Raw genomic sequence first — 20,023 nt, 5'->3', positions numbered from 1 at the left:
GACCGGCCCACACCCCATACCCAAGACTTTCCAATCAATTTGACCCAAAAAATTTCTTAGGCTATTAAAATCAGCTTTTCGAAAATCTGGCACTTTAACAGAATTTTCTCCTACTGGTCTATTCCATTCTATGCTAAATCTGATTTCTTTGTGATCACTGCTCCCTAGCTCACTCCCTATTTCGATGTCATTAATTTGCGTTTCCCTGTTAGTTAACACTAAATCTAAAATATTATTTTCCCGTGTTGGTTCCTTAATGTGTTGCGTAAGAAAGCAATCGTCAATTAATTCTAGAAAATCTTCTGCTTCACTATTCCCTGTTTTGTTCAACCAGTTTATTCCGCTAAAATTAAAGTCACCCATGACATAAATACTGTAAGATCTAGATGCTCTAGATATTTCATCCCATAGGTGCTTTGCTTCCATTCTGTCTAAATTTGGTGGCCTATATATTACTCCTATTATAATATTATTAGCTTTTTCGTTTAATTCTATCCAAATAGTTTCTGTGTGTGGCTCTGTTTTGATTCCCTCTTTGAGACTACATTTCAAATTGTCCCTAACATATATGGCTACTCCACCTCCTCGTCTAATATATCTATCTGTGTGAAATAGTTTAAATCCGTATATTTGATATTCAGCTAATAGTTCTCTATTTTCTACATTCATCCACGTTTCGGTAAGTGCAATAATATCTATTTTTTCTGTGCAGACAAGAGCATTTAATTCGTTAATTTTATTTCTTAGACTTCTACTGTTAGTGTAATATACCCTAAGTGAATTGTTATTTTGCGGACCTTCTCTTTCCCTGATCGTTTTGCCAATTCCTTTCTCCCACAAACACATACTTTTATTACCTCCTTCCTCCAAATCAATTCCCATACCTCTATCTACTAACAGTTTAAACCGAAACAAACACCTCTAACCACTTCTTCCAACGAGTTCGCAACAGCAACAACCCCAGCTCTCGATAGATGCACCCCATCACGAGCATACATTTCATTTCTTCCATAGAAGTGTTCCCAGTTGTCTATGAAAGATATTGCATTTGATTTGCAATATCTTTCCAGCCGGCAATTGACACCAAGTGCCCTCGATATCCATTCATTTCCCACTCCCTTTCTTGGAAGAATGCCACATATGATCGGGATTCCTCCCTTGCTCCTAACTAATTCTATGGCTGTTTTATACCTCTGAATCAGTTCCTCACTCCTAACTCGACCAACATCATTTCCTCCCACGCTAATGCAAATAATGGGATTGTTCCCATTACCAGCCATAATATCATTCATGTTTTTTATAATATCACCAATGCCAGCTCCGGGATAGCAAACCCTTAACCTGTTCCCCCTATCTCTAGCACAAAACGCTCTATCCAAATACCTTATCTGGGAATCTCCCACAACTAATGTTTGCTTAGGTACCTTTACTTTCTGAGGGGCCTGCTCTTCCTTTCTCTTCGTTGCTTTCCCTTTTGCGCGATCCGCAGTCTCACCACAGCACTCGTCCTCCAAAACGTCAAATGAATTAGAAGTTGCTATGGCGTTTGAAGGCGGCTTTATCAAAGTCTTCTTAAGGCCCCTGTCTTTCGCAACTCTCCAAGACGAGGTCCCTTTACTACTGGTCTCCTCCTTCGTTACTTCTCGTTGTTCTTTAAGCTGACGCACCTCCTCCCGCAGAGAGTCCAACTCTGTCCTCAGGGCTCCCACTAGAGTCACCAGGTCCTTCACTACAACTTCCATATTGCTATGATAATATAACAACACTCAGGAGCTCCGGTTTACACAACCTCTCACTGTGACTTCACCTGACTGACTGGTGATTAATATCCCCTTTGTTATGTCCATTTACCCACTTGTAAACCTCTATCATGTCCCCCCTAACTCTTCTCCTTTCCAGTGAATGCAACTTAAGCTTTGTTAATCTTTCTTCATATGAAAGATTTCTAATTTGGGGAATTAACTTAGTCATCCTACGCTGGACACGTTCAAGTGAATTTATATCTATTCTATAATATGGCGACCAAAACTGAACTGCATAATCTAAATGGGGCCTAACTAGAGCAAGATATAGCTTGAGAACCACACCAGGTGTCTTGTTACTAACGCTGCGATTAATAAATCCAAGTGTCCGATTTGCCTTATTACGAACATTTATGCATTGATCCTTTTGTTTTAAATTCTTACTAATCATAACTCCCAGATCCCTTTCGCAATCCGACTTCGCAATCACAACACCATCTAGCTCGTATCTTGTAACTCTATCATCATTACCTAACCTCAGAACTTTACATTTATCAGCATTAAACTGCATCTGCCAATCCTTTGACCATTTCAAAACCCTATCTAGATCAACTTGAAGTGATAGTGAGTCCTCCTCCGAATTAATTTCCCTACCGATTTTCGTATCATCGGCAAATTTGCAAATGTTGCTACTCAAACCTGAATCTGAATCATTTATATATATTATAAACAACAGAGGTCCCAGGACAGAGCCCTGAGGCACCCCACTTACAACATTTTTCCACTCTGACTTAACTCCATTTATACTAACTCTCTGTTTCCTTTGGTATAGCCATGCCCTAATCCAGCTTAATATAGCACCCCCAATACCATGAGACTCTATCTTTTTAATCAGTCTTTCATGTGGCACTGTATCAAAAGCTTTGCTAAAGTCAAGGTACACAACATCACAGTCCTTACCACTATCAACTGCCTCAACAATGCTAGAATAAAAAGATAACAAATTTGTTAAACATGAACGGCCATTTATAAAACCATGTTGCGACTCAATTATTAATTTATGTTTTTCAAGATGAAGACGAATTTTATTTGCTATTATAGATTCGAGTAACTTTCCCACAATAGACGTTAGGCTAATTGGTCGATAGTTAGACGCAAGTGATTTATCTCTTTTCTTAAAAACTGGTATCACATTAGCAACTTTCCAAAACTCTGGCACTCTGCCTGACTCTATTGATTTATTAAATATGGTAGACAGTGGGTCACAAAGCTCCTCTTTGCATTCTTTAAGCACCCTGGCAAACACTTCATCCGGCCCTGGGGATTTGTTTGGTTTGAGTTTTACTATTTGTTTAAGAACATCCTCCCTGGTAACTGTTACACTCGTCAACCTGTCCTCGTCCCCACCCACATAGACTTGTTCGGCTGAAGGCATATTGTTAAGTTCCTCTTTAGTAAATACAGATACAAAATATTTATTAAAAATACTACTCATCTCTTCATCACTATCTGTTATTTGACCTGTCTCAGTTTTTAATGGACCTATCCTTTCCCTAGTCTTAGTACGATATAACTGAAAAAACCCTTTAGGATTTGTCTTTGCTTGCCCTGCTATGCGAACTTCATAGTTTCTTTTTGCTTTCCTTATCTCTTTTTTAACATTTCTAACCAGTTGTACGAATTCCTGTTCTAAAGTGACCTCCCCATTTTTAATCCTTTTGTACCAAGCTCTCTTTTTACCTATAAGGTTCTTCAAATTCTTTGTTATCCACTTTGGGTCATTGGTATTCGATCTATTCAATTTGTATGGTATACTACGTTCTTGTGCTTTGTTTAGAATATTCTTACAAAAGTTATATATTGAATCCACATCGAAATCCCCATTTACGTCACCTATCGCTGGGTTCATGTCTCGCTCCAAGACCGGCCCCCACCCCACACCAAAGACTTTCCAATCAATTTGACCCAAAAAATTTCTAAGGCTACCAAAATCAGCTTTTCGAAAATCTGGCACTTTAACAGAATTTTCTCCTACAGGTCTATTCCATTCTATGCTAAATCTGATTTCTTTGTGATCACTGTTCCCTAGCTCACTCCCTATTTCGATGTCATTAATTTGTGTTTCCCTGTTAGTTAACACTAAATCTAAAATATTATTTTCCCGTGTTGGTTCCTTAATGTGTTGCGTAAGAAAGCAATCGTCAATTAATTCTAGAAAATCTTCTGCTTCACTATTCCCTGTTTTGTTCAACCAGTTTATTCCACTAAAATTAAAGTCACCCATGACGTAAATACTGTTAGATCTAGATGCCCTAGATATTTCATCCCATAGATGCTTTGCTTCCATTCTGTCTAAATTTGGTGGCCTATATATAACTCCTATTATAATATTATTTGCTTTTTCGTATAATTCTATCCAAATAGTTTCTGTGTGTGGCTCAGTTTTGATTCCCTCTTTGAGACTACATTTCAAATTGTCCCTAACATATATGGCTACTCCCCCTCCTCGTCTAATATATCTATCTGTGTGAAATAGTTTAAATCCATTTATTTGATATTCAGCTAATAGTTCTCTATTTTCTACATTCATCCACGTTTCGGTAAGTGCAATAATATCTATTTTTTCTGTGCAGACAAGAGCATTTAATTCGTTAATTTTATTTCTTAGACTTCTACTGTTAGTGTAATATACCCTAAGTGAATTGTTATTTTGAGGCCCTTCTCTTTCCCTGATCATTTTGCCAATTCCTTTCTCCCACAAACACATACTTTTATTACCTCCTTCTTCCAAATCAATTCCCATACCTCTATCTACTAACAGTTTAAACCCAAACAAACACCTCTAACCACATCTTTCAACGAGTTCGCAACAACAACAACCCCAGCTCTCGATAGATGCACCCCATCACGAGCATACATTTCATTTCTTCCATAGAAGTGTTCCCAGTTGTCTATGAAAGATATTGCATTTGATTTGCAATATCTTTCCAGCCGGCAATTGACACCAAGTGCCCTCGATATCCATTCATTTCCTACTCCCTTTCTTGGAAGAATGCCACATATGATCGGGATTCCTCCCTTGCTCCTAACTAATTCAATGGCTGTCCTGAATCTCTGTATTAGTTCCTCACTCCTAACTCGTCCAACATCATTACCCCTTGCACTAATACAAATAATGGGTTTGTTTCCATTTCCTGTCATAATATCATTCATGTTTCCAACAATATCACCAATTCCAGCTCCCGGATAGCAAACCCTTAATCTGTTCCCCCTATCTCTGGCACAAAACGTTCTGTCTAAATACCTCACCTGGGAATCTCCCACAACCAAAATTCGCTTTGATTCTACCTTTTCCTTTCGAGCAGTTTGAGGGACCTGCGCTTCAATGCTCCTCGTTACTTTGTCTTTGCCACCTCGTTGAACAACAGGTTCAACACAGCACTCGTCCTCTAATACGCCAAATGCATTAAAAGTCCTTAGGTGTAGGCTATTAGTTGTCGGTTTAGCCAAGGTCTTCTTAAGACCCTTGTCTTTCACAACTTGCCAAGACGAGGTCTTCTTAATACTGGTCCCGTCAGTCCTCCTTAATGAGGTCCCGTCAACACTGGCCTCCTCCTTCGTTTCCTCCCGAAGTCGTAGCCGTCGTACCTCCTCCCGCAGGGAATCCATCTCTGCTCTCAGAGCTCCAACCAGACTCACCAAATCTTTTACTAATCCTTCCATTATTGCAATAATAATGTTATTAGAATCGGAGCTCCGGCTAACACAACCTCTCACTGTGACTGCACCTGACTGACTGAATTCATACAACTGGTTAGAAATGTTAAAAAAGAGATTAGGAAAGCAAAAAGAAACTATGAAGTTCGCATATCAAGGCAAGCAAAGTCAAATCCTAAAGGTTTTTTTCAGTTATATCGAACTAAGACTAGGGAAAGGATGGGTCCATTAAAATTTGAGACAGGTCAAATAACGGATAATGACAAGGAGATGAGTAGTATTTTTAACAAATATTTTATATCTGTATTTACTAAAGAAGAACTTAACAATATGTCTTCAGCCGAACAAGTCTATGTGGGTGGGGATGAGGACAGGTTGACTAGTTTAGCAGTTACCAGGGAGGATGTAATTAAACAATTAGAAAAACTCAAACCAAACAAATCCCCAGGGCCGGATGAAGTGTTTGCCAGGGTGCTTAAAGAATGCAAAGAGGAGCTTTCCGAGCCACTGTCTACCATATTTAATAAATCAATAGAGTCAGGCAGAGTGCCAGAGTCATGGAAGGTAGCTAATGTGGTACCAATTTTTAAGAAAGGAGATAGATCACTTGCGTCAAACTATCGGCCAGTTAGCCTAACGTCTATTGTGGGAAAGTTACTTGAATCAATAATTGCAAATACAATTCGTCTCCATCTTGAAAAACATAAATTAATAAATGAGTCGCAACATGGTTTTACAAATGGCCGTTCATGTTTAACAAATTTGCTAACTTTTTACTCCAGCATAGTTGAGGCAGTTGATAGTGGTAAGGATTGTGATGTTGTGTACCTTGACTTTAGCAAAGCTTTTGATACAGTGCCACATGAAAGACTAATTAAAAAAATAGAAGCTCATGGTATTGGGGGTGCTATATTAATTTGGATTAGGGCATGGCTATTCCAAAGGAAACAGAGAGTTAGTATAAATGGGGTTAAGTCAGAGTGGGATAATGTTGTTAGTGGAGTACCTCAGGGCTCTGTCCTGGGACCTCTGTTGTTTATAATATATATAAATGATTTAGATTCAGGTTTGAGTAGCAACATTTGCAAATTTGCCGATGATACGAAAATCGATAAGGAAATTAATTCGGAGGAGGACTCACTCTCACTTCAAGTTGATCTAGATAGGGTTTTGAAATGGTCGAAGGATTGGCAGATGCAGTTTAATGCTGATAAATGTAAAGTTCTGAGGTTAGGTAATGATGATAGGGTTACAAGATACACGCTAGATGGTGTTAAGATTGCGAAGTCGAATTGCGAAAGGGATCTGGGAGTTATGATTAGTAAGAATTTAAAACAAAGGATCAATGCATAAATGTTCGTAATAAGGCGAATCGGACACTTGGATTTATTAATCGAAGCGTTAATAACAAGACACCTGGTGTGGTTCTCAAGCTATATCTTGCTCTAGTTAGGCCCCATTTAGATTATGCAGTTCAGTTTTGGTCGCCATATTATAGAATGGATATAAATTCACTTGAACGTGTCCAGCGTAGGATGACAAAGTTAATTCCCCAAATTAGAAATCTTTCAGATGAAGAAAGATTAACAAAGCTTAAGTTGCATTCACTGGAAAGGCGAAGAGTTAGGGGTGACATGATAGAGGTTTACAAGTGGGTGAATGGACATAACAAAGGGGATATTAATAGGGTATTAAAAGTATCAACTCAAGACAGAACACGAAACAATGGGTATAAATTGGATAAGTATAGATTTAGTAAAGACTTTGGTAAATACTGGTTCAGTAACAGGGTTGTTGATTTGTGGATCCAATTACCGCGTAACATTGTGGAGGTGGGGTCCCTCGATTGTTTCAAGCATGGGTTGGACATGTATATGTGTGGGATTGGGTGGTTATAAATAGGAGTTGCCTCGTATGGGCCAATAGGCCTTCTGCAGTTGCCTTTTTTCTTATGTTCTTAAGTTCTTGTTGATTTGTGGAGCCAGTTACCACGTAACTTGGTGGTTATAAATTGGAGCTGCCTCGTATGGGCTAATAGGCCATCTGCAATTACCTTTGTTCTTATGTTCTTAGTCCTCGAGCATTTTTTTTTGTCTCTCAATCTCATCCTGTATTTGTTGAAATATATCTCTTTTTATTTCCAGGATCAAATTCTCCATCCAAACGTCCCTCTCAACACATTTCCCTATCACCTTCTCTAAAAACCTATCCTTCTCTTCCATGCTACAGCTTGATCTGGTCGCCCTTCTTTATTTTGTCATTGCAATAAACTACCTTAGCAAACAGGCATCCCAGTTACCTTACTCGTTCTGCTACACAATAGGTGAGTGAGTATCCAGGCATCTTTCAATGGCGGTGTAAGGCACATAAGGTCACGGTCGGCATGAGGTCAACTCCCACTGTTCCACTATTTCTCAATGTGGTACAACACATATTTTCAAATACACTATTTCTACTTCCTACAGCTTTGTGTTTGCCGACTAAGTGTTATTCCTCCCAGAGTTCAGTGTTTGAAGGCAAAGGTCTCCCTTCCATAGCTAAGTATTTGAAAGCTCAGAGCACCTCCTCCCACAGCTCATGTTTACCTCTTTACAGCTTATGTTTATCTCTCAGAATGTTCGGTAATATGTTTATTCTTTGTGTTGTGTGTCTATGTATGTATTAACACGATGTACTAAACGGGGTGAGAATAGCTTGAGCTACCTCATCCCTTTGTGTGTACGTTACCGCAATAAACTTATTTCAATTTCAATTTCAATTTTAATAGCTCTCTCCTACAGCTAAACAACATATTTAACCTTTTAGTTTCCTCTTTATCACGACCTACTAAGCGCTCTATTAATGAGCACCGTTGCCCAATTATTCCATCCTTCCCGGGACTCGAACCCAGATAGTTATCCCGTGTGAAGTGGTAACGTAAGGGCGCTAACTACTTCACCAATTGGTTCTCATAATTTATAAGTCAGATCAGCACCACTCAGTATAAGATGAAAGTCACTCTAGGTAAGTGTGGAGAGCCGTAAGTGTGGAGAGCCGTAAGTGTGGAGAGCCGTAAGTGTGGAGAGCCGTAAGTGTGGAGAGCCGTAAGTGTGGAGAGCCGTAAATAGTCAGGAACTCATATCTTGGAACAGGAGTGAGCTGAAGGAGTTCAAGGGTTGTCTGAGCGGTGATGGGTTGGCGGCGCTGCCTCCCAGCCTGGAGCAGCTGTCCCTGGCTCTGGTGGATGACGACCAAGCTCGCAACCTCCTGCCACAGCTACACGCTGCTGTCACCTCCCGACTACCTCGGCTGTGGCTCCTTGGTCAGTGTGCCCTGTCATTTGTATATGAGAATACTGTGTGATGATGGTGTTACTGGTGCTGTTATTGTCTCTTACTGTATTGTGTGGTGATGTTACTTACTTACTGTACTGTGTGATGATGCTGTTACTGGTGATGCTACTGACTTACAGTACTGTGTGTTGATGGTGCTTCTGTCTATTACAGTACTGTGTAATGATGGTGCTTCTGTCTATTACAGTACTGTGTGTTGATGGTGCTTCTGTCTATTACAGTATTGTGTGTTCATGGTGCTTCTGTCTATTACAGTACTGTGTAATGATTATGCTACTGTAAACTATTCTATGAGATGATTGTGTTACTGCCTCTTTCCGTACTGTGTGATGAAGGTGTTACTGCTGATGTTGCTGTCTCCTACTGTACTGTGTAATGATCATGTTACTGTACTGTGTGTGTGATGATGTTGCTGTCTCCTACTGTACTGTGTAATGATCATATTACTGTACTGTGTGTGATGATGTTACTGTATCTTACTGTGCTGTGTGTGTGATGATGTTACTGTATCTTACTGTACTGTGTGATGATGGTGTTACTGTCTCTTACTGTACTGTGTCTTGATGGTGATACTTTAGCTTACTGTGCTGTGGGATGTTGTTGCTTCTGTCTCTTACTGTACTGTGTGATGATGCTGATACTGTCTCTTACTGTACTGTGTGATGATGGTGATACTGTCTCTTTCTGTACTGTGTGATGATTGTTTTTCTTTATCTTACTATACTGAGAGATGATGGTGTTACTTGTGGTGTTACTGTCTCTTACGGATCTGTGTGTTGCTGGTGTTACTGTCTTTCACTGTATTGTGCGTTGATCGTGTTACTGTGCCTTTCTGTACTGTGTGTTGATAGTTTTACTGTCTCTTACTGTACTGTGTGTTGATAGTGTTACTGTTTCTTACTGTTCTGTGTGATGATGGTGTTACTGTTTCTTACTGTTCTGTGTGATGATGGTGTTACTGTTTCTTACTGTTCTGTGTGATGATGGTGTTACTGTTTCTTACTGTACTGAGTGATGATGGTGTTACTGTTTCTTACTGTTCTGTGTGATGATGGTGTTACTGTTTCTTACTGTTCTGTGTGATGATGGTGTTACTGTTTCTTACTGTTCTGTGTGATGATGGTGTTACTGTTTCTTACTGTACTGAGTGATGATGGTGTTACTGTTTCTTACTGTTCTGTGTGTTGATAGTGTTACAGTAATATCACTTAGATCAGTGGCTTAGGGCAGATAGAATGCCACGAACATATAAACAAAAAAAGTGAAAACAAATTAAAATAAAACTGCTATGTTGACTTCTTCACGGTGTGGGAAATGCAGGATAAAACATAAAAATGAATAATTTGAATACTTTAATATGAAAAAAATAATTAACAAATCACAAACTGAAAATAGTTCCTAAGAAACTTGATTTACTTACAGGGTGCAAAACAATCAAACAGACAATTTAACGTTGTGGTAGAGAACATGATATAAATGGTGCTGAAAATATTGTATGCCAGGCTTCATAGATATACCACTACGCAAGGTAGTGTGAGGGTAGGTCCAGCAGGTAGAGTACGAGAATGTATTCTGCTGGTGGTGAGAGAGAGAGAGAGAGAGAGAAGATTAAGCCACCCAAAAGGTGGCTTGGGCATGAATAGCCCATAAGTGGTGGCCCTTTTGAGCCATTTCCAGTATCAATAGATGATACTGGAGATCTGTGGAGGTGCGACTGCACCCTTCGTGACGGGAGATGTCTCCCGTGTGCTGGTGGTGGTTGGCCGGTTTCTATTTATATGAGATTTGACCAATGTAGGTGGCGCTGGTGTGGCAGAGACAAACTAGCAGAGTGCTTGTTCCCGGGTGGTGACGTGAGCTTGTCGTCACAAGGTGTGCTGGGAGTCACGGGTACTGGAGAGCAGGCGGGGGGGGGGGGGGAGTAGACTGCTGTCTTGACGTCTGAGCACTAGTTTTTGTTCTTGCTGCAAATTCTTGAATATACAGCTAGAATATGAGTGGTAGAATAGGTGATGATGGAACAGGCCTAATCTCCTTCCAAGGGAGATTACCGTGAATAATAGTGTTACTAGTGGTACTATCTCTAACAGTACTGTGCGGTGATGGAGTTACTGTCTCTTACTGTACTGTGTGATGATGGTCTTACTGTCTTTTACTATATTATGTGACGATGGTCGTGTTACTGTCTCTTACTGTTCTATATGTTGATAGTGTTACTAGTGGTGTTACTGTCTCTAACAGTACTGTATGATGATGTTGTTACTGTCTCTTACTGATCTGTGTGTTGATAGTGTTACTGTCTCTTACTGTTCTGTGTGTTGATAGTGTTACTGTCTCTTACTGTTCTGTGTGTTGATAGTGTTACTGTCTCTTACTGTTCTGTGTGTTGATAGTGTTACTGTCTCTTACTGATCTGTGTGTTGATAGTGTTACTGTCTCTTACTGATCTGTGTGTTGATAGTGTTACTGTCTCTTACTGTTCTGTGTGTTGATAGTGTTACTGTCTCTTACTGTTCTGTGTGTTGATAGTGTTACTGTCTCTTACTGATCTGTGTGTTGATAGTGTTACTGTCTCTTACTGATCTGTGTGTTGATAGTGTTACTGTCTCTTACTGTTCTGTGTGTTGATAGTGTTACTGTCTCTTACTGTTCTGTGTGTTGATAGTGTTACTGTCTCTTACTGTTCTGTGTGTTGATAGTGTTACTGTCTCTTACTGTTCTGTGTGTTGATAGTGTTACTGTCTCTTACTGTTCTGTGTGTTGATAGTGTTACTGTCTCTTACTGATCTGTGTGTTGATAGTGTTACTGTCTCTTACTGTTCTGTGTGTTGATAGTGTTACTGTCTCTTACTGTTCTGTGTGTTGATAGTGTTACTGTCTCTTACTGATCTGTGTGTTGATAGTGTTACTGTCTCTTACTGATCTGTGTGTTGATAGTGTTACTGTCTCTTACTGTTCTGTGTGTTGATAGTGTTACTGTCTCTTACTGATCTGTGTGTTGATAGTGTTACTGTCTCTTACTGATCTGTGTGTTGATAGTGTTACTGTCTCTTACTGTTCTGTGTGTTGATAGTGTTACTGTCTCTTACTGTTCTGTGTGTTGATAGTGTTACTGTCTCTTACTGTTCTGTGTGTTGATAGTGTTACTGTCTCTTACTGATCTGTGTGTTGATAGTGTTACTGTCTCTTACTGTTCTGTGTGTTGATAGTGTTACTGTCTCTTACTGTTCTGTGTGTTGATAGTGTTACTGTCTCTTACTACATTTCGTGATGATGGTGTTACTGTCTCTTACTGTAATGTGTGACGATGGTGTTACAATATCTTAATGAACTGAGTGATGATGGTGTTACTGTTTTGGTGTTGTCTTGAATATGATTATTATAAGTTTTATTGATGCTATAAGGAGACATCGAGTAATAAGCTATTGATATAATATCTCTTCTTGAAGATATTGAACTACTAACTGATTCACATTAGCCCAATCATCCTCTGCAATGAGTTTACTGGGTCTGAATTTATGGTACAATATTTGGTTATCGCTAAATGTGAAATCCGGGGATGGCATCGGCCTTAATCTGCGCTTGGAAAAATAAAGGGGTCAAAGAAACGACAAATTGTTTTAACTTACGGAACTCCAACCGGTTGAGATTCGGTGGGAGGCCTCGCACGTCTCGAGGGACAGCTGTTGCTACTTGTGGTGGTTGAGCGGCTTGAGCACGGGAAGTCACTAGAACAGGCGGGGAGATGTCTGCTGGTTCCTCTGTCACAGTTACCCTCTTCTTCTGCTGCATAGACCATGACAGGATCTTCTTCCGTGGCCGAGTCACATACCTGGGGTTTGTCACAGATAATCAAGTTGGTGGAGTCTTGCTGGTTGGCCAAGTCGCTGCCTAGAAGAAGTTGAATTCCTGGCATGGGGAAAGGTTTTTCCCGAATGGCGACTTGGGCTGCTCCACTAATGAATTGACGCTCCAGGTAGACTGTGGCGAGCGGGTATGGTGTGGTTGCAGTGAGGCCAGTGATCAGGACTGTTTCTTCAGTGTAGGTGACTTGAGGTGCAGTGGCTTTCAGTAGAATACTCTGATGCAGCGAAGCTGTGTCCCTCAAGATGCGTATTGGGCTCGTTCCATCAGAATCTCTACCGTTTTCAGAGACGGTTCCTGAATACACATGTCTGTCAAATAAAGTAAGATCAGTAATTGGAACATTTACATGTAACACAGGCTTAGTAGGCTTAGAAGGTTGAGGTTTAGGCTATTTAGGATTAGGTGATTCAGTGTCCGAAGTAGACACCTGCCACTTTATCTCCCGCTCTCTGGGGACAAAAAGTATACTAGTGAGTTCCGAGAGGTGCTGCGAGATCCTTATGTTTTGGGGCTGGTGTACACAGGGGTTATAAGTGCTGACTTCATCACGAGGGAAAGTGAGTATAGAGCCGACAGCAAGGATACTGTAAAAAGAGCAGTGAAAGAGTGTCATTAGTACAGCTCGAGAAGAAGGCAAAGAACCAGCAACAGTTGAGAGAGCAATGAGTAGGCCTGATCGTATGAAAAGGGATGGGAACTATCAGGGAAAAGTGCCAAGCCATAAGGATTTGGGCTGGGACATGGGGGAAGGAATGGTGCCCAACAACGTGGACGGTCGGGGATTGGACCGTCCGGTCCAAGTGAAAAGCGATAACGAATTAAGCTCACGTTCGAGCAGGAGTGGGCGTAGTATCAAGCTTGAGATTTTGAAGCGTAAATATAAAGCCCAAGCCCGACTTGAGGAACATGAAGCATAACAAAAAGATGCTGAACATGATGCCCAATACGAGGAAGCTGAATGTGAAGCCCAACGCAAGGATGCTGAACGTGAAGTCCGACGCAAGGAAGCTAAACGTGAAGTCCGACGCAAGGATGCTGAACGTGAAGCCCGACGCAAGGAAGCTGAACTTGATGCCGGGCGCTAGGAAGCTGAACATGACGCCCAAGTCGACGCAAGGAGCTGAATGTGAAGCCTAAGCCCGACGTGAGGAGCCTGAAGCTCAAGCCCGGATCCAACTCCTAAAGGAAGAGAATAGGAAAGAGACTGAAGGGAATATCGCACTGGAAGAGAAGAGAATTGAACGCGAACAAGTGGAACCCAGAAGATAACGCCAAGCCCACCCACAAGAGCCACTCATCAAGGAAAGAGACATCCCGATATTCGTGCCACAGAAATACGAGGACTTCTTTGAGCAGTTTGAGAAGGTGGCCACGGTGAAGGGATGTCCCGAAGATGAATGGGCCCAGTTCATCCAAGGTAAACTGATGGGTGAGGCCAGAGCATGTTAGCTAGCATGTTAACATATAACATGCTAGCAGTGGACGAATGTATGGATTATGAAGCCGTTAAGAAGGCAATGCTGAGATCGTTCCAGCTCATCCCGGAAGCTTACAGAAGTTCAGTTCAGTTCCGAGGAGCTAGAACTAGAACTCCGGGGAGAACGTTTGCCGAGACAGCCCGAGAACTAGACCAAAAGTTCCATAGGTGATTGAAGGCTTTGTGAACGGAAACGTTTGGGGATCTCAAGCAGTTCATTTTGCTAGAAAAAATCATGGAATTGACATACCCCGACGCGAGGCTACGAATCCAGGCAGCTGGAATTAAAAATTTAAGAGAGGCAGCTGATAGAGCGGATATGTTGGCATAGGCATTACCATGCACACAAGGAATCCTCATGGCAGTATAACAGCAGTATGCCCGACCAGCTCCAGTAAACCCGAAAAAGCAAGGCTTCTTTAAATCACAGCAGCAGCAGAACAGAAACGAGTTTCAGACAACAGTAGAGGGAGAGCAACCTTGAGAAAAAAGTCGGGAAGCTTGGTGGGGAAAATTCAAATCCTAGCGTGAGCAATTTTAACAGAAGTTATGGAGGAAATAGAAATTACAATGCTGGATCGTACAAGTCGACTACTTGGTCTACAGGAAGAAGGAATACCTTGTGTATAACCTGCTATAATTGTGGATCCTTGTAATTATGCCATTCCTTGTCGACAATGTAATTACTCATAATACCTGCCATTGCTTTCTTCTGCTTTTCCCTACCAACACACCGTACTTCTTGCTCTGCCATTCGCCCATTTGTGGAACAAACAGTTACCATGACGTGCTCCTGCACCTTTCCTCTGGCATCGTCTCTAATCCCTTACATCCTGGCCATCATTCGTCCTCTCGTCAGTAGCTACATTCACATTAGCTCTTCTGACAACACCTAGAATCTCCTGTTTGTGAACTTATTACCACTAATTTGTTTCTCTTCCCACCCCTGGCGTGCATAAACTCATGAGTCCTCTGCTCGGTCTTACGCCACTCGGGTTTGGTTTTCGACATTCCCGTCAGCGTGGTCCTACTACTGCCACTACCTCCTGTGCACTGGGATTACTCCTGGCACTCATTTGGCTTCCTTGGAAGGATAGTCATTCCACACACACACATCATTCCCAAGAACCACCTGTACATCATCTATGGGAAGGCTCAGGCAGACGCCCACAGTCCTCTTCCTCTCGAAATAGTCGCATCTCATTATAAACTCGAAAAGCGGCAAATGTCTCTTTGCACCAAGAGACTGTGCACTCTAACTGCCCCTACGGGTCGTATGTTGCTCTCATTTGTCAACAACGGGGACTCCACCATGAGGCTCTGGTTAGCCCCATATCTCTCAAGATGCGCACCTTAGATGGTGATAGGTCACCAACTACCACAGTTCCTTCGCTCACGAAGGGGTGGGGAACTGTTACTATATTACCAAGGTTTCCCTGCGTCCCTGACGCCCTTGGGATCACACTAGGCTTCGTAGCCTCCGCCATTGCCAGCCCCACCGTTTTCACTGGCTGGTCACACTCCCTGGCATAATAACCACTCTTGCCACATCATAACATACACCTACCTCCTTGTGCAGAAACTCCATTCGAAACCGCTTTTGGCTCATCCTGTACCATGACTTTGCGTTTCTCTTCAGACAATTCCCGTGCTCAACTACATCATCACTCGTGAAGGCACGTCGGTCCGAGTCAGCTTCGATAGGCTCCTGACGTGTCTTTGACACATCTGCGGCTGCATTAGGCTCCCTCACCTTCACAACTGCGAAACTCATGGATATTTTTGGTTTGTCGCACTCGTAGGGTGGGTAAGGTTAGGTTAGAGACGAAGAAACTGAGGTCTCGTACATGCCAGCCAGAGTGGTGGGACTGAGTCCGGTTGCATATAGTATTGTTAAGCTGTTAAACGTGACACTCTAGATTCATGTAACGTAACATCATATTATATGCATTAGTGAGTAAGTTTATTGAATAAATGTATTTAGCTGTACGCATGTCTTTCTGTCATTCCCTTCCTGAGTACTGCCCTGGTATTTTGCTCTGCTGTTAATTATTGCTATTTGTTATTAATTGGGTTGGCTCAGGATATCAAGATCCCATAGCCTGTTAACACTAAATACTAAATTTGGTGTGAGAACCCATTACTCTATCCCCTAGATTGCTTAAGCAGTTGGAGAGGTTAACGACCAAGTGACGGAAGTATCTGTATGCTCGTTTGGATCAAGTGTTGTCCAGAACCTAACATCTGGCATATCCACCAGGGGGCCATTGCAGTTGCAAACTCCGCCATTTGACCTCTTGCAGAGTGGGCACCACCGGTGTTGGTGCTGTTGCATGCAGTTGCAGGTCGTTGTAGTGTGAAAATAATACTCCTCAGAGTCTTGTGGACTATTACAGAGGTGCGAGTAGCAGCAAGAGTGACCCCGGCAGCGTTGGTGCCCTTACCCAGGCCGCAGCAAGTGACCCCAGCAGCGCCGGGCACCAGGGGAGTGTGGCTGGAGCTGAGTGATGTGAGCGACGCTGGTGTGAGCCGCGCTTGTCATGTGGCCAGCCTGCTACAGCCTCCTGGCGGGTCAGTCCTCTCTTGGTTTCTTATATAACTAGCCAGGCCCCGTGGTGTAGTGGTAAGACACTCGCCCTGCGCTTCATGAGTAATTTGGCCTGGGTTCGTATTCTAGCCGGGGAGGATTGGCTAGGCGCCAATCCTTAACTGTGCGCCTCTGTTCATCTAGCAGTGAATGGGTACATGGTTGTTAAACAATTTGGTAGGTTGTATTCCAGGGAAAATTAGCGTTAAGGACCTACCCGAAACGCTATGTGTGCTAGTGGTTTTACATGAATGTAAGATCTTTTGTATATATATATTATATATTATATATATATATATATATATATATATATATATATATATATATATATATATATATATATAAGCCTATACTTGCATAAACCACAAGTGAAGATTAACTTGAAGATTAACTTTGGACAACAAGTGTTGTCCAAAGATATATATATATATATATATATATATATATATATATATATATATATATATATATATATATATATATATATATATATATATATATATATATATATATATATATATATATATATATATATATATATAACTGAAAACTCACACCCCAGAAGTGACTCGAACCCATACTCCCAGAAGCAACGCAACTGGTATGTACAAGACGCCTTAATCCACTTGACCATCACGACCGGACATAATGAGGTGATAGCCTAAGCTATTTGAACCACCCCACCGCCGGCACTCGGATAGTAATCTTGGGCATAGCATTTTACCAAATCACCTCATTATTTGGGGCACACGTGAGGAACACAAATGCGAACAAGCCTGAATGGTCCCCAGGACAATATGCAACTGAAAACTCACACCCCAGAAGTGACTCGAACCCATACTCCCAGAAGCAACGCAACTGGTATGTACAAAACGCCTTAATCCACTTGACCATCACGACCGGACATAATGAGGTGATAGCCTAAGCTATTTGAACCACCCCACCGCCGGCACTCGGATAGTAATCTTGGGCATAGCATTTTACCAAATCACCTCATTCTTTGGGGCACACGTGAGGAACACAAATGCAAACAAGCCTGAATGGTCCCCAGGACAATATGCAACTGAAAACTCGCACCCCAGAAGTGACTCGAACCCATACTCCCAGAAGCAACGCAACTGGTATGTACAAGACGCCTTAATCCACTTGACCATCACGACCGGACATAATGAGGTGATAGCCTAAGCTATTTGAACCACCCCACCGCCGGCACTCGGATAGTAATCTTGGGCATAGCATTTTACCAAATCACCTCATTCTTTGGGGCACACGTGAGGAACACAAATGCGAACAAGCCTGAATGGTCCCCAGGACAATATGCAACTGAAAACTCACACTCCAGAAGTGACTCGAACCCATACTCCCAGAAGCAACGCAACTGGTATGTACAAGACGCCTTAATCCACTTGACCATCACAACCGGACATAATGAGGTGATAGCCTAAGCTATTTGAACCACCCCACCGCCGGCACTCGGATAGTAATCTTGGGCATAGCATTTTACCAAATCACCTCATTCTTTGGGGCACACGTGAGGAACACAAATGCGAACAAGCCTGAATGGTCCCCAGGACAATATGCAACTGAAAACTCACACCCCAGAAGTGACTCGAACCCATACTCCCAGAAGCAACGCAACTGGTATGTACAAGACGCCTTAATCCACTTGACCATCACGACCGGACATAATGAGGTGATAGCCTAAGCTATTTGAACCACCCCACCGCCGGCACTCGGATAGTAATCTTGGGCATAGCATTTTACCAAATCACCTCATTCTTTGGGGCACACGTGAGGAACACGTGTGCCCCACGAGTCACTTCTGGGGTGTGAGTTTTCAGTTGCATATTGTCCTGGGGACCATTCAGGCTTGTTCGCATATATATATATATATATATATATATATATATATATATATATATATATATATATATATATATATATACATACATATATGTATATATATATATATATATATATATATATATATATATACATATATATATATATATATATATATATATATATATATATATATATATATATATATATATATATATATATATATATATATATATACATATATGCATCCAATCAAACTACATATATTAGTAATGATAATTTAGAGGCCTTATCTTATTGTACAGTAGGCCTAGTCCAACAGGTATAATCAAGGATGCAGATACCAAATAATCCTCGTAGTTGAGAGACTAGCATCCACCACCCATGTACTGATGTACCAAGATTAATTCTTGCTTCCTCTTCTATACCTATTAAAAGAACACTTGCTGTAAAGCAGGAATCCTATATATGACAGCTATATCAGAGAAAATACTGTATATTATATGATAAGAACCAAGGAATGATTACCTGGGTTGAGTCGTTGTCTCTCGCGCTAACCGGTTCGCCCTATATCTACCTAACATTAACTGGCCAGAAAATGACTAGATAAGAAAATGGGTTTTGGTAATACACTTCCCTTGTTTAGATGTTGACTGCATGTTGATGATGGAAGAAGCACTAATCTGATCTCCAAAACACTTCGTCCAAGGGAGAATTATAGGAGCTGAACTCGCTCCAGTGACTCGGTCTTAAACAATGGCTGACCTCTCGCTACCACTGAGGCCCTGGCTCTTTGTCCAGATGTCAATAAGTTGTAGAAAGTTCACATTTACTCTATATTAATACTGATAATTAAGTTAATTCAAATGAGCTGTTTTTATGATGTTAAAAGTCCAAAGACTGCTGCTTTAAGAATAATTCCCAATAGAATAGCTGGCATATTTATAGCACAATGTGGCAATGATATCCTGTTTTCTATTGACGGAAATTTCCACTACAGGCAACATTTTCTATGGGTTAACTTGTGTATACAACAGCAGCAATATTATCTGCATATTGTATTTAATATTAGTAAATGGTGTCTGGTTTTCCGACATAATTCCCTGGGGGGCTGCTCACGATTCGAAGTCCTATTTAGAATAAATAAACATCGATACTCCTCCATCAAATTATTAGATTAATTTGATGTTAGTAGTTAGTAATCACACTTGTGTGTCTGCTCATACAGGATGGATGTCCCATACGAGAGTTGCAGGGGTTAGAAGTGTAATGAGATTTCATTTCCCTGTTAACTCTTGGGAGGCTAAAATTCTAGCCTAATTACATATTTAACCCTGAGGACTGAATATGAACAAGTACTACAGTCAAGTATGATTCAGGGACTGCAGTGAGATCAGTGACATTAGTTATAATAACTTGAAGCTTGCTCAGGTAACTGGTCACTGATATATAAACACTG

At 41.2% G+C, this 20,023-nt stretch overlaps 1 protein-coding gene across 1 annotated transcript in view; it reads left to right on the top strand.

Annotated features, from left to right (window-relative positions):
* The window catches only part of LOC123752374 (uncharacterized), a 92,367-nt gene that overhangs the window by 26,680 nt on the left and 45,664 nt on the right, over window positions 1–20,023 (top strand). The window contains exons 2-3 of the mRNA XM_069307095.1: window positions 8,591–8,760; window positions 16,532–16,706. Of these exons, the coding sequence (XP_069163196.1) occupies window positions 8,591–8,760; window positions 16,532–16,706 (345 nt within the window). The remainder of the gene's footprint in view (window positions 1–8,590; window positions 8,761–16,531; window positions 16,707–20,023) is intronic.

The sequence above is a fragment of the Procambarus clarkii genome, chromosome 59, assembly GCF_040958095.1.
Source record: "Procambarus clarkii isolate CNS0578487 chromosome 59, FALCON_Pclarkii_2.0, whole genome shotgun sequence".
NCBI lineage: Eukaryota > Metazoa > Arthropoda > Malacostraca > Decapoda > Cambaridae > Procambarus > Procambarus clarkii.
This window is presented reverse-complemented; position numbering and strand designations above follow the sequence as displayed.